Source organism: Pinus tabuliformis, chromosome 9 (genome assembly GCF_031772625.1).
Source record: "Pinus tabuliformis cultivar Carrire ecotype Pingquan chromosome 9, CPIR1, whole genome shotgun sequence".
Classification (NCBI taxonomy): Eukaryota; Viridiplantae; Streptophyta; class Pinopsida; order Pinales; family Pinaceae; genus Pinus; species Pinus tabuliformis.
Genome location: NC_142307.1, coordinates 474,234,792 through 474,249,087, shown reverse-complemented (window position 1 = coordinate 474,249,087; position 14,296 = coordinate 474,234,792). Strand labels below are relative to the sequence as shown.

The following is a 14,296-nucleotide window of genomic DNA, read 5'->3' as shown; positions in this document are numbered from 1 at the left end:
CGAATTTCCACAACTTCGCAAAAATGGGTACAGTAAATTAGCCCTAGTATAGCGAAATCCCGGCAACAATGTACGTGACAAAAACAGAAAGAGAAAATAGCACTAAAATGTACTTTCATGTATCAAGAGTATATCCAACCATCAAAACTTTGCCAATCAAGAAGCTCCAAGACAAGATAAACCAAATCCACATAAAGCTCCAAATCATCCTCCAAGAAAAAGTGTGAAATTCTCAAGAGAGAGAAGAGATCCAATCCAAAGTGATGATGAGCAAATGAACTCATCTAACTTGTATTTATACACTAATGAGGAGTTCGAATTAGTCTCATAGGGCTACATAAGCCCCAAAAATAAAATAATGTGCTAATAACCTAACGTTTGGTGACAAGCCCACCAAACTAGCTCACAAATGAAATAATAGGCCTCTTAAGAGGTCAGATGGTAAATAATACATGCCATAGGGCCCTCCAAGAGGCCTGATGAGGTCCATAGGTGCCATAATGAAGAATAGGACCCTCAAAAGTGATGGACAAGGGGTTGGCCCCTTGTTCTCCAAACAATAAACCTATGGCGCTCCCAGTGGTTGTGGGGCCACAATAATAACCTTGTGGGTCTCCAAATGAGTCGAAGATGCCTGTAGATCATCTGTAAGCGCTCTCATGATTGTGTAGGTGATTCCACATCATCCTACAAGTCCTGGGTCAACTGCCAATTGCATGGTACATCTGTGGGGCTAGCTGGGAAAAGGTGAACCAGGTGCACCTTCCTCGTCCAATAGGTGAATCTTGAGCAATCTCTGAACATCCTTGAGGATCCCTGGAGTGTTGTCTACTATTGTGGAGGCCCATGGCTCTCAACACACACCCTACACATACCAATGTAGCCCTTTGGAGGGTTAGGACCCCATATAGGGAGACCAAATCTAAGATGGAGACCATCTGCAATCCTGCATAAGATACAATGTGTCCCCTAGCCTTCCAGTACAACAAGTCATTAGAGAAATTGTGTAAATGAGCTTACCAACTATGGACCACAGGCGGGGACTTCATAGTGGCCTGCCCTTCCATAGTGGGCTTCGAGATGTGCTAATGTCTCCCAAACTCCACTTGGGTCTATAATGTATAGAAGGGAGCAATCGTGGTACATGAGGTGCCCCAACCTTGATTTTTCCACCCTTCTTTATATGCCTTTTTCCTTTTTATGATTTTTCTTTGATTAGCTGCTCGGGGCTCAAGAAGTAAGAGCATGATGTATGAGATATAGCAGTGAATAGCCCCTTTTAAGGTAGGGCGGTTCATTGCCCACCAGGGGTTAGGACAGTCATGGGTTCCTATATGATGGAGGAGGCTCATATAACCTATAGGAACCAGGGTGATGGCCATGATGATGGGGTAGAGCTCATGTATTGTCTTTTGCCCACATGCTAAATGTGTTTGTCTCGGCCATCTTTTGCATTTTGTAGTATATTTTCCTGTTGAATGTGGCCAATTATGCTTTTTTCTTTTTAGCTGCATCAACCTCCAAGGCATCATTCTAGGCCTAATCCAAGGTGTGGGCAAGGGGAAGCGGAAAGCTAACCCTATGTGAAGCCAGTGGAGGAATGTGGACCCAAGTGGGTGAAATGATGAATGGGGTAATAATGAGTGGAAAGGGGGTAATATATGCAAATAAGGGAGGGGGAGGACGCAACCAAATCAGGGTTTCCCATGAAATACCATCCCTAAATCCAAATAGTCAGTAAAAGAGATCCCATAGGACTAGAATCCAAGGTTAATATCCGAAAGGGGTCTAGGGGCCAAGAGCACAAACCTAGCCCATTCCTTCAGCTGAATCCCATCATTAATCCATGCCCAGAAGTGTCCATGATAAGAAAAATACAATACTCAATTACCAAATGACAAGGCATACCTTTAGATTCGAGAGGCCCACCTTCAAACATACGATCATGGCAGATGAGTGAGGGACCACATGGTTGGCTCAGGTGGCGGAGAAATGGCACAATGAGGTAGTTGATGGCTGCAAGGGGTTGTTGGCGACTGGTTGAATACCATCTTGGAGAAAAAAATTCTCCTAGGAATATCACCCACAAAATGGTGGACAACAGTCCCTCAAATGCAACTTTCCCCTATACATCTATCATGCAAGAAATTGAAAGAAGACTCTTCTTCAAACTAGAAAGAAACAGAACATAGCTCAACTCTAGAACATCACTTCAGGGCACCTAGAAGGAAATGGAGGCAAATCCTCTAATTTGGTAAGTAGCATCATCACCTAGCTCCATACTCATGCCTACCTCCTGTTCCTAAAACTTGCTAAATAATGACCTATCATATGCAATATCTTTCAAAGCTCCATTATCCACATACCATACACAGTTTTAGAAGACAAGAAAAGGACCATGGAGAAAGATGTCTCAAACTAAGAGTAGTCTTCATCTAGACCTACTATAGTCCAAAAGCTAAAATCCATTTCTCTCCCTTCCCCATTTTCTTCAATGGGCATTAACAAGTATAATGTCCCATCTCGTGACATCAAAAACACATCACCTTACTCAAGTCCTTTTCTATATCAGAGTCTTCCTCATTCTTGTATCCTTTCTCGTTACCCTTCCTTGTCCTCTTGATAAGACCAACTGCATCTATTCCCAACCTTGTCCTAAACAAAACTATAATATAATTTCTTCTTGCACAAGATCATACCAAAACTTTGCAAACTATGATAAGGTCTCACAAGCATGAGCAGTGTAAACTAAAGTAAACGATTATCAGAAGTAGATTGGTCATCAAATTGATCGACCCCAAAAATGTGAATCAGATTGAAACCCGAGAAAACATAGACCCAAAAAACAATCGACCAGAAATACATGAAATATTCAAATTTTGAAAATATATATATATATGCATGTGCATCCATGAGAATCCAAACCATCATACACAAATATGCAAAGTTTCTCATGTATATAGCAAGGGTGCATATAACCAAAATAGCACCAAGATCAATGCATCTCTCCACCAAAAGTAGAGCCACAAAGAGGCTTTAAATGGCCTCTTAGAGCCCAAAAAAGAAAATCATGCTACAACAAGTAACTACAGATCATCAAAATCCACGGGATCCCATCATCGATATCACCCTCTAAGCATTAAAATAAGATAGAAAAAAACTTAGCATGCCAAATTAGTGATTCTGCTTGAGTGAAGGGTATATTCGGCATGCTTTTAACCAGGTCTTTGTTAGCCCTACACACTGCTATAGATCTACGACTTCCTTTTCTAGCTTTGCTCCCCTTGCACAAAAAGAAAAAAACTTAGCATGCCAAATTAGTGATTCTTCTTAAGTGAAAGGTCTATTTGGCATGTTCTTTTCTCCTAGCAATTCGCCTTAACCAGACATTTGTTAGCCTTGCACGCTGCTACAAATCTACAACGTCCTTTTCTAGCCTCGCTCCCCTTGCACAAAATTCTACAGGCCTGCGGCCAACCCTTCATGGTTGTGGCCAGCTCCCAAACCTTAGCCCAAATTGTTGCCTGTTTCTTGGGCCTGTGTTCAACCCTAGACAGGCTTGCAGCTAGCTTCTTAGGCCTATGGCCAGCCCTCCCTGGCTGCGGCCTTCCCAGACTTCGGGCCCTTCTTCTAGTTGTGGCCATCCCTCTCAACAAACGCTATGCGGCCTCATTTTCAACCACAGGAAACTTCGTTGTCTAGACATCCCTTGTTGTCTTTCTTTCTCTTCATGTGGCTCCTTTTGTTTCCTGCAGCTAAGTCACATCTAGCCTCTTCCACAAGAAGACTAATCATTTTGCTTCTTGTCCTAAGCCTCTCAATTGGCTACTTCACTTGTCCTTGTCCTTAGGTCCCTTAGGAAGCCCTCCTTTCCTTCAAGAGCCCTCCAACTCAACCTTAACAATAAATTAGAATATTAAATATCTTTCCTTGGGTTTCAATCCCATTCACTTTGGGTCCAAAACCCCAAACTCCAGTGCAAATCCCACACAATGGTTTTGTGGGTGTTTCTCACTCACAAGCCTAGCAACAAGGGCATGTGAGAGTACCTCGTGATGCTACCCAATTTCAACAATTCCCACCTATAATAGTAATGACTTAGTACCTACGTAATACATTTAGACTTTGATGACTTTAAGAAAACTACAGCTTATGGTTCTAGTTTCTTGTGTGTTTGTCATTTTATCATCATTGATGTAGTACTAGTTATATGATTGAGTTTGTATCATCATCATCATGTAAATGTTTGAGTTTCTAAATTCTGAAAAAAAAAAAAAAAAAAAATCTATATCTCGTTTTTGTGTGTAATTTACTAATTTGTTATAATATATATATGATGTGTCTTGTTTTTGTGGTCGTCGTGTCTCATGTCGAACACTCGTATTTCCATGTCCTTTGTCTCTCGTGTCATTTTGTCAGGGGACTTGGGGAATAACCCAATAGCTTTTTTCTAAGAATGTAAAATACTTTCCGTAATTATTTCCGCAGCTTCATCTTTCGTCTTAGTAATTGATCATTTGTGTCTTAATAATTGATACAGAAAATCACATTTAGATAATAGTTTCCATACAATTGGATATGGACCATGGGCACATTCACTTTCGCGACTTAATATTTTCGACTAATGCTTGAACATTTATAATTTGTACTTAAAACATATATAACATTGTAAGATGTGTATGCCTTCATAGTCAATCCCAATAGCAAGACATCAACGTCTGGTTTTTGTTTTCCATATGCATTCATTACCTCGCACCTCGATTGTTCATTACCTCACAAAAAAATAAACTTCTAGAAATCATCTATGTTTAATATGTGCCACCCAAGTTCACTGTCAACTCTTCTGTCCTAGCGGAGTGTAAAATACTTTCATGCAACAACTAAATATTCTATTACCTACAAGTTTATGCCAATTTCTCGACTTCCACCAAAAATAACAACAGTCAAACTGTGAAGTTGTAGCATACGACAAAACGACAAGTACAATTACAAAATCTAAGCAAAAGTCATTTAAGGACATGTATGTCGAACCTAAGAAGGCTCCTATCTCCCGTCTAAGTAAAAGAGGCATATAGTTTAATTACCAGTAAAATACCTAGGTTACTTTCTAAACATGTTGAATTGGCCTTCGAACTTTGTCGACTCCAATGCATCTGCCAATCCGCAAAATAATGAGAATTAGTCAATACTATGTGAGGTTCTAAGATATAATGATATAACGCAGTTCAACCAGACTCACCTGTAAATGTGTCATCAACATAACAAGAAGGGCATAAGAGCCAATACCCCCAGAATAAACCTATCACTCAAATAGAGCATATTCAATTACCATGTTTAATTTTTTATTCAATCAACACTGGTAATGATCATAATCACTGAATTTCTTAACCAGAAATACTTGAATGAAAACAAACTTAGAATTAAATCATCATACAACATGTAGTAGTTTTCATATCTTAAGTGTCATAAAGATCACATTTTTTTAGTCCAATACCTCATTCAGCTCCCTTTGCTGTAAGAATATCTTCAATATGAGGCATAACGGCTTTAGAGGAGAAATTTTAGCGATTGCATCCTGAAACGAAACGAAAAAAAATAATTACAGATTCATATTCGCATGGAATACTTGCAATAATAAAATATCTATAATGGTCATAACCAGTGGGGGATACATTGGTTACCTAAATAAAGTACATGTTAGTACGTCATACATAGTCACTCTGCCATAAATTAGAACAACTTAAAGTCACCTTTTTACTAGGCATTGATTAAGTAGAATATGAAGAGTTACTTTGAGCTGTACTCTCATATAATCTGCTTTTTGAAAAAGTAATGTATATCATTCATATGCTTTCTCTTGTTCATTTCTGGTGCACTTACGTTTCTGCAATTGTTATATGCATTTACAACTTGGAATCAAAGCCAAGGTAGTGTTTGGCATCTAGAACACGTGAGGAGCATACTCAGCATCAGCATATCAGTCAGGTAGTGTGGCCAAGTGATTGGTTGGCATACATACAACAACAAAGGAGGCAAGTACGATGGAGGAAGACAGCACATCATAAAGATAAGTCAGTGTTTCGCTTTTTTTTAATTTAGTTAAAAGTCGCAATAGGTTGAAATTAGAATTTCTTTGAAAACTCCAGGTCTGCCCAAAAATATGATTTTCTGGATAAAATTATAGTATCATAAAGCCATTAAAAGCATTGGGGACGTCATTGTACAGAAACTGCACACGGTTACCAAAGTGGAGGTGTAACAGGTGCATGCTATTCCCAAGGTCAAGGTATATCAAAAGGCATGCTTCCCAAGGAAATACTCTGAAGCACAACAAGAAAAATGGCAACAGTATGCACTCATTTTTAGGCATCCACAGATGGAAAAGGGCACACATGCTTGCACTAAAAGTTGTAGTAGTTTACAAAAACAGTGTTGAACATACAAGTTGTGAGCAGCCTGAAAACAGGTGCAGGTAGACACAAAATTGTGCAAGCAGTCTACAAACAACTGTGGGCAATCTGAAAAACATGTGCAGACAGCCCAAAAACATGCATAAGTGACAACAGAATTGCACAAGCAATCTGCAAACACATTGTTGATTTGTGTTGATTTGGGGTAGCATCGGATGTGCTCTAGCCACGAAACTTGGTGGAGAGGCTAAGGCACATGAGATCTCCAATACCCAAAAAGGGTTTGCGCAGATTCTGAACAGTTTGGGAGATATTAAAATAATTGATATTTTTAATATAATCCCTAAGTCTAAACTTAGGGAAAATAAAATATTAATGTGAATTAATATGAATTGTGTTAGAATGGTCCAAAAGTCATGGATCAAGCCAGATCTAATCTTAGCCATTGATTAGGGACTTAATCTCGGCCATTGATTTGTCAACAAGAAAAGTATAAGAGGAGGCTTGAGAGTCACTTGGAGAACCTACTGAGGGACACCAGTCAGTGCAATTTCTGGAGCGGGGTTAGCTGAGAAATTGAACTAGTGGTCTGGTGAGCAGTCAGGAGGCAGCAAGTACAGAACAAAGAGACGGGAGATCAGTAGAGAGGCAAAAAAGTTAGACGTAGGGCCAGAGGGAGCCACGCAGAGGCAACAGAGACTGTGTAGAGCCAGTAGGGCCTACGTCATCCACGCAGAGGCTGCAGGAGTGATGCAGAAGGCCAGAGAGGTTGCGCAGAGTCTCAACAGGCTGACGCAGAGGGTTTCAGGCCACGCAGAGGTCAGCAGGGTTGACGTTGGGTTCAAAAGAAGTGCTGGAGAATTTGTCTATCTGTGAGTAAGCCAGTTTGGCACCCTACTGTACCAGAAAATTGCTGAATAATAAAATCCTCCCTTGTTGCACCGGTTTTCCCGCATTGGGTTTTTCCGGGGACATTAGTCCAAAATATCTGTGTCAATGTGTTAATTCTTGTGCATATGTTTGTTTTATATTACGGTGTGATATCTGCAGCAGTATTTATTTTAATGTTTATTGAAGGGATTTCATGAATAACTTATGGTGGAAAAAGTAGGAAAAGTAAATCAGTTACTGCAGTGATAGAATTTTCACACACATGCAAGCAAATCACGTTGCATAGGCAACCAGAACAGGTCGTGGGCAGTCCAAAACAAACTCTTGGCAGCAAGAAACGGGTTGAGGCAGGCTTGTAACAGCTTTTGGCAGGCCTGTTACAGTTTCGCAAAGGCAAAAACAGGCTTGGTTGTGCCTGTAACAGATTGAGCAGAAAGAAACAGAGATCGGACAGGCTGTAAGAGTTTCAGCAAATAAGAAAGAGGTCAGGCAGCAGTATCAGTGCTCAAATATCATTGTAATAAATTCCATGTGGTAACAAGGTCCGAATTCTAGAAGCATTTATTGCTTGGTATACATGGTGGAGGTGATCCCACTTACAAGCTTTATGTCAAAGGCAAATCAGAAATTCAAAAGGCATGATTTCAACACATGGACACAATGGATCATTATCATTTGCCAGTAGGAGTGCCTAACAGCAGTGGCCCAAAAAGCTGTAAAAAACCCAAATGATGAGGTCAAACGAAGGGGTCTCATACATCAACTTGATGTTAAGCAGCTAGCTAGGCGATGACCTTAAAATTAAATTATTATGATTATTATAATATGCCTATAACTACAAAGAAGCCATGATGCTCATAAAGAGGTTCATGATTAATGATATGCTTCCAAACAGGTAGTAGCATACAAAGGATAGGTTCTTAGTATGGACATACCTTTGGGAAACACATGAAACATACAATAAAAGCAGAGTCTTTTATCTAAAAAAATATTGTATTCAATGCAAATGAAATTAGGGTAATCAATTTCTGATAATTGCTGAAGTTGAAAGATATTTGAAACCAGCTGGAAGAGAGGCAATAGCTGAAGACATGGTGCTAATTACCTCAAAATCCATGCCTCCTCGTGAAAATTTTGTAGAAACACTTATGCTGGCTTTAAAACAACTGACACAACCTTTGAGGAGTTACCAGTCAGCTGTTGCAAATGAAATATTGAATGAAACAGTTTGGAAGCAGAAGTAACACCTCTGAAAGCACTTTTATTGTGAAGTAGAATGGCAAGCAAAAGCAAGAAGGGGCAAATCACATTGAACGGGAAGTTATAACTTCAGATTCAGGAAAAGGTAAGCCTAGATCCAAAAATCTGAAATGTTACCAGTATGGAAAAGTAGGCCACCCAAACGCTGAGTGTAGGAAAAAGAAATATGATTTGGAGCATGCTAAGCTTACTAAGAAGTAGACGAATATTGTTGCAAAGGAAAAAGAAAAGGGAATTTACTCTTTTGCTGTTTCTCAGACTCGAGCAAGTCTTGTGCTTGGTATTTTGATTCCAGTGCAACAAAAACATGAGTAACAAATCTGATTGGTTTGTTGAGGAAAAACCTAGATCAGATTGGAACATTAAGGATTGTGATACAGCACATTTTGTGGAAAGGAGGAAACGTTCAGTTTGAGTCAGAACCTAAAACTTTAATCTTAAATAATGTACTTTATATTTCAAGCCTAGAGAAGAATTTTATCTTAATAGGTGAAATAACTAATCAATGTCTTCATTTGGATGTGTTCTTCAATCCAGATTATTTTTGTGATGGTAAAGAAGACAAGAAAACTCTTGCATTAGGTGTGTTACAACAAAATCTAGCACCCACAAAGTATAAAATCCCAATCATCAAGGCGTTAGTTTGTCCAACTCAGGTAGGTACCCACTGTAACCACATTAGCTCTTCCGATCTCTTCCAGTTGGCCCTTCTCCAAATCAAGGAGGGTTTACCTGAAAGGTAGGTTTGCTAAGGATATAGGATGGAGGCACAAGGTGATTTAATGAAAAAATGCCCTTCACGAAAGAAGTGGTTGTAGTATAGGTAAAAAAGATAAATGATATGAAAATAAAGAAGGCTATGGAAAACCCCAAGAATAGTACCTACCAAATCCTGGGCAAAATCGCTTCTCCAAATCAAGGGGGGTTTCCCTGAAAGGTAGGTTTGCTAAGGATATAGGGTGGAGGCACAAGGTGATTTAATGAAAAAAAGCCCTTAACGAAAGAAGTGGTTGTAGTATAGGTAAAAAAGATAAATGGTATGAAAATAAAAAAGGCTATGGAAAACCCCAAGAATAGTACCTGCCAAATCCTAGGCAAAATCGCATCAAAGACATGTGAATCTAAGCGGGCCAATGCATGAATATATAACACAAACAAGGGCTGCTATGCATGCCCAAATCAGCCTTAGGTTACTGAAAATTAATGCAAAAATTATCCTTAGAGAGCAAGGGTTGCTACTCTAAAACAAAGACATGGAAGGCGATGCTATATTAGTTCAAGTGACAACCTAGTGCGTTAACAAAAATGAATATAAGAGGAATGAAATCCTCACACTACGTTATCCAAATCGCTGATACACCATTACAAGGCCTTCATGGCTAGTTACAAGGGTTTCCTACAAAATAAACAACAAGGGAAAGAATCAGAAAAATAAAGCCTCACATAAGATAGATACAATACCTCCAATCTTCCATTAAACATGCAAAATGATATACAAAGTAGCCCAAGGGGAGAGATCGTCAATCCCTAAGTTCCCAACAAACATTACAATGGAGAGAAAGCTCCTCTTTATAGAGTGAGTATCTTCTCTCATACAATAAAATATTATTATCATTCTAAGTTCTAACTAACTCTATGACAACTCAAACAAATCGTAAAATATTGTAGTTAGATATCTCCCGAATCTACGGTTAACCATGTCAAATGTATGTGGTCATAATCCTTTCTAGCTCAACTCACTCCATCTAAAAATAGATAGTATGCACCAAATAATGCTCATGAAGGGGACATACCACCAAAAGTATCCATCAAACCAAGTCAAATGCCAAATGTCCACATGGAATACACCCCCAAAAATGCATGCATGTTGATTTGGGGTAGCATCGGATGTGCTCTAGCCACGAAATTTGGTGGAGAGATTAGGGCACATGAGATCTCCAATACCTAGAAAGGGTTTGGGCAGATTCTAAACAGTTTGGGAGATATTAAAATAATTAATATTTTTAATGGAGTCCCAAAGTCTAAACTTAGGGAAATTAAAATATTAATGTGAATTAATATAAAATTGTGTTAGAATGGTCCAAAAGACATGGATCAAGCCAGATTTAATCTTAGCCGTCGATTAGGGACTTAATCTCAGTCGTTGATTTGTCAACGAGGAAAGTATAAGAGGAGGCTTGAGGTCAGTTGGAGAACACAACAAAGTGATCAGTCATTCTATTCTCTAGACCGGGCTCTGCCAAGAGAGATAGAATTAGTGATCAGTTGCAGCAAGGGGCAGTGAGTACGAGGCAGAGAGATAGGGACAGAGCCGAGAGACTAGCGCAGAAGCAGAGAGAGGCAGACGCAGAGCCAAAGGGAGCCACGCAGAGGCAGCAGAGACTGCACAGAGCCAAAAGGGCCTGCATCATCCACACAGAGGCTGCAGGAGCGACGCAAAGAGCCAGAGAGGTTGCGTAGAGCCTCAGTAAGCTAACGCAGAGGGTTTTAGGGTGACGCAGAGGCCAGCAGAGCTGACGCTGAGCTTCAAATTGTGTTGGAGAGGGACTTCATGGAGCAGGCTTTCCGAATACCTGTTTCTGAAGAGAGGTATTGCTGCCAGATTTTTTATCTCTGTCGGTTTAGCCAATTTGGCACCCAGTGTACTCAGAAAAGAACTGCTTAATAATAAAACCCTCAGATAGTTGCACCGGTTTTTCTGGGGACATTAGTCCAAAAATAATGGTGTCATTTGTGTGCTTGTTTCTATTTCCTTCAGTGGATGATCTGTAATGTGTTGAGCATGCACTTGTATTTATTTTCGGTATTTACATGGTAAATAACTTGTTAATTAACAGAACAAGTAAGTAGGAATAAATCAGTAAACTGCATGGAGGGTTTCTAACTGTTAGACTTAGAAACTTCAACATGGTATCAGAGCGTGGTTGCAGATCACAGGAAAATTGAGGACATTAGCAGAGCAGAGCAGTAGCAGCAGAAAACAGTCGTCCCGAGTGACAGAAGTTGTTCCTAGCAGCAAAGTAGCAAGGAAGGGGTAACGCAATGCCTGCGTCATCCAGTTCGAGCCAAGAAGAGGTTGCGCAGAGGCTGAAGGAGGCAAATACAGGCTCACACAGAGGCCAGGAGGGCTAACGCAATTGGCTGAGGGATCTAATTTGCTGGTGTCGAGACTGCGTAGAGCCTAGGAGCTCTCACCTTCAAGTTGTTGGGGTTTAGGAGGTTGTGGGTAAGTTGCAGAGTGGAGATAGTGTAGTACTGTAGTTAGAACAGTACCTAACAGGGCAAGGCCAAGGAGGAGGGAGTTGCTACCGAGGGTTTCTAGTTGAGAAATCCGGATCAGTGTTGTAGTTGCACAAACGATCAACGTAGGGGGCATAACGACATCGGCAGAAAGGTTTCTAGGAGGGAAATCAAGGTTCAGAGGGAGTCACATCAAGAACTTCGAGGAGGGAAGTAGAAGAACAGCATGGCACTACACGAAGTAAGAGACCAGGGAAGACTGGACGGAGCCTCAAACTTCGTAGTCTGGAATGCCAGAATATTATCCGTACTTGACAGAAATCATGTCAAGCACTTCGCCTTAAGGACGATAGCGATCCTAGTTGACCCAACTGATAATGACAAGTATGAGGAGGCAATGGCGAGGGCCAAGAGCATCATCCTTGACGGGGTCAAGGGCCATGTAGTACCACACATTGCCGAGAAGGAAACGGAAAATGAAATGTGAGAGGCCCTAAAGAAATTGTACCAGCATACTTCTGTGCAGAGAAGGATGTTACTAGAAAATCAGTTGCGGTCATACCAGATGAAGAAGGGAGAACTGATCGACACCTTCCTCAGTCGACTGAATGAGATCCGAGATCAGTTGACTTCCATAGGGGCCACACCGGATCAGGAATTGATGGTGAGAACAGCCTTGAACATAGTCTCAGAAGATTGGGAGGTATTTGTCCAGAGTATACTGGGCAAAGCGACCCTTCCACATTGGGAGGAAATGTGGGCGGCTCTTCGCCAAGAAGAGATCAAAAGGCTAAGCAAGGCAGGAAGCAGTGGCAAGGGAATCAGAGTCAAGAAGGAGTAGGAGGATGTTGCCCTAGCATCTGAGGGAAAGCAAGAGAAGCGGAAGAAAAAGGACCTCTCCAAAATCAAATGCTTCCACTGTGGGGAGCTGGGTCATTATGCGACCCAGTGTCCAAGGAAGAAGAACAAGGGAGAGGTCTTTGAGACCAAGTCAGTGCCAGCAAGGGCAGAGAAGGAAGTGGAGACAGACAATGACTATGCCATGAGTGTGCACACGCCACTTGAGCAGAAGTGGGGAGACATCGAGTTGTAATAAGACGAGCTACAGGCGATGAGGGGCAGGATTCTCGAGGTACCCAGCCTCTTGGTTTAGGCCATGCTACGGGAGCCCCGAAGAGGAGTAGCAGGACGGCGAATGTGGGTAGAGACGAATGCAGATGAAGCAGCTAAGAGAGCTACAGTGCAGAATTCCCAGGACAGCGCGAGGCTAGCAAGGGGCAAGAGTGCGAGAGGCACCGGAGTGTTGCACCAATGTAGGATGGCACAGAGAGGTGTGCAATAGTGCGAGATACAGGGAGTTGTTGCAGCAAAGCAGAGGTCAGAGAGGGAGCACTTGTCAACAGCAGAGGGAGCTTCAGCATCAAGAGTACTCTAGCTTGACAGAGAGGTCAGAGTTGGGAGATCAGTTATTTACTTCTCAGTAACTGAGTTGCAGTGGAGCAGTTAGCAGTGGTAGTGCCATGGGTAGCACGATGCAGCATGATGAGAGATATGCAGTGCAGACGCAGCAGTGGCAGTCGCAGGGCCATGGGTAGTAGCACGAATGCAGAGGGAGTTGTCGTACAGATGCAGCAATGGCAGTGGCAGAGCTATAGGCAGCAGTGCAAAGGATGTTGGGCAGCAACCCTAGCATCAACACAGGGACTGATGCCAAATGATCAGGGTAATACTCACTGAGGAGTATTACTAGAGCACAGTCCTCGCTACGAGGGAGTGTTGATTTGGGGTAGCATTGGATGTGCTCTAGCCACGAAATTTGGTGGAGAGGTTAGGGCACATGAGATCTCCAATACCCAGAAAGGGTTTGTGCAGATTCTAAACAGTTTGGGAGATATTAAAATAATTAATATTTTTAATGGAGTCCCTAAGTCTAAACTTACGGAAATTAAAATATTAATGTGAATTAATATAAAACTGTGTTAGAATGGTCCAAAAGAAATGGATCAAGCCAGATTTAATCTTAGCCGTCGATTAGGGACTTAATCGGTCGTTGATTTGTCAGTGAGGAAAGTATAAGAGGAGGCTTGAGGGTCAGTTGGAGAACACACCAAAGTGATCAGTCATTCTATTCTCTAGAGCGGGCTTTGCTAAGAGAGATAGAATTAGTGATCAGTTACAACGAGGGGCAGTGAGTACAAGGCAGAGAGGCGGACAGTGCCGAGAGTCCAGCGCAGAAGCAGAGAGAGGCAGACGCAGAGCCAGAGGGAGCCACGCAGAGGCAGCAGAGACTGCGCAGAGCCAGAAGGGCCTTTGTCATCCACGCAGATGCTACAAGAGCAACGTAGAGAGCCAGAGAGGTTGCACAAAGCCTCAGTAGGCTGACGCAGAGGGTTTCAGGCTGACGGAGAGGCTAGCAAGGCTGACGCTGAGCTTCAGATTATGCTGGAGAGGGATTTCGTGGGGCAAGCTTTCCGTATACCTGTTTCTGAAGAGAG

At 41.6% G+C, this 14,296-nt stretch overlaps 1 protein-coding gene across 1 annotated transcript in view; it reads right to left on the bottom strand.

Annotated features, from left to right (window-relative positions):
* Window positions 1–14,296, bottom strand: part of LOC149149258 (uncharacterized) — a gene marked incomplete at its 5' end in the record, with an annotated part of 437,403 nt that overhangs the window by 152,901 nt on the left and 270,206 nt on the right. The window contains 3 exons of the mRNA XM_089442431.1: window positions 5,085–5,153; window positions 5,240–5,299; window positions 5,495–5,575. Coding sequence (XP_089298557.1) covers window positions 5,085–5,153; window positions 5,240–5,299; window positions 5,495–5,575 — 210 coding nt within the window. The remainder of the gene's footprint in view (window positions 1–5,084; window positions 5,154–5,239; window positions 5,300–5,494; window positions 5,576–14,296) is intronic.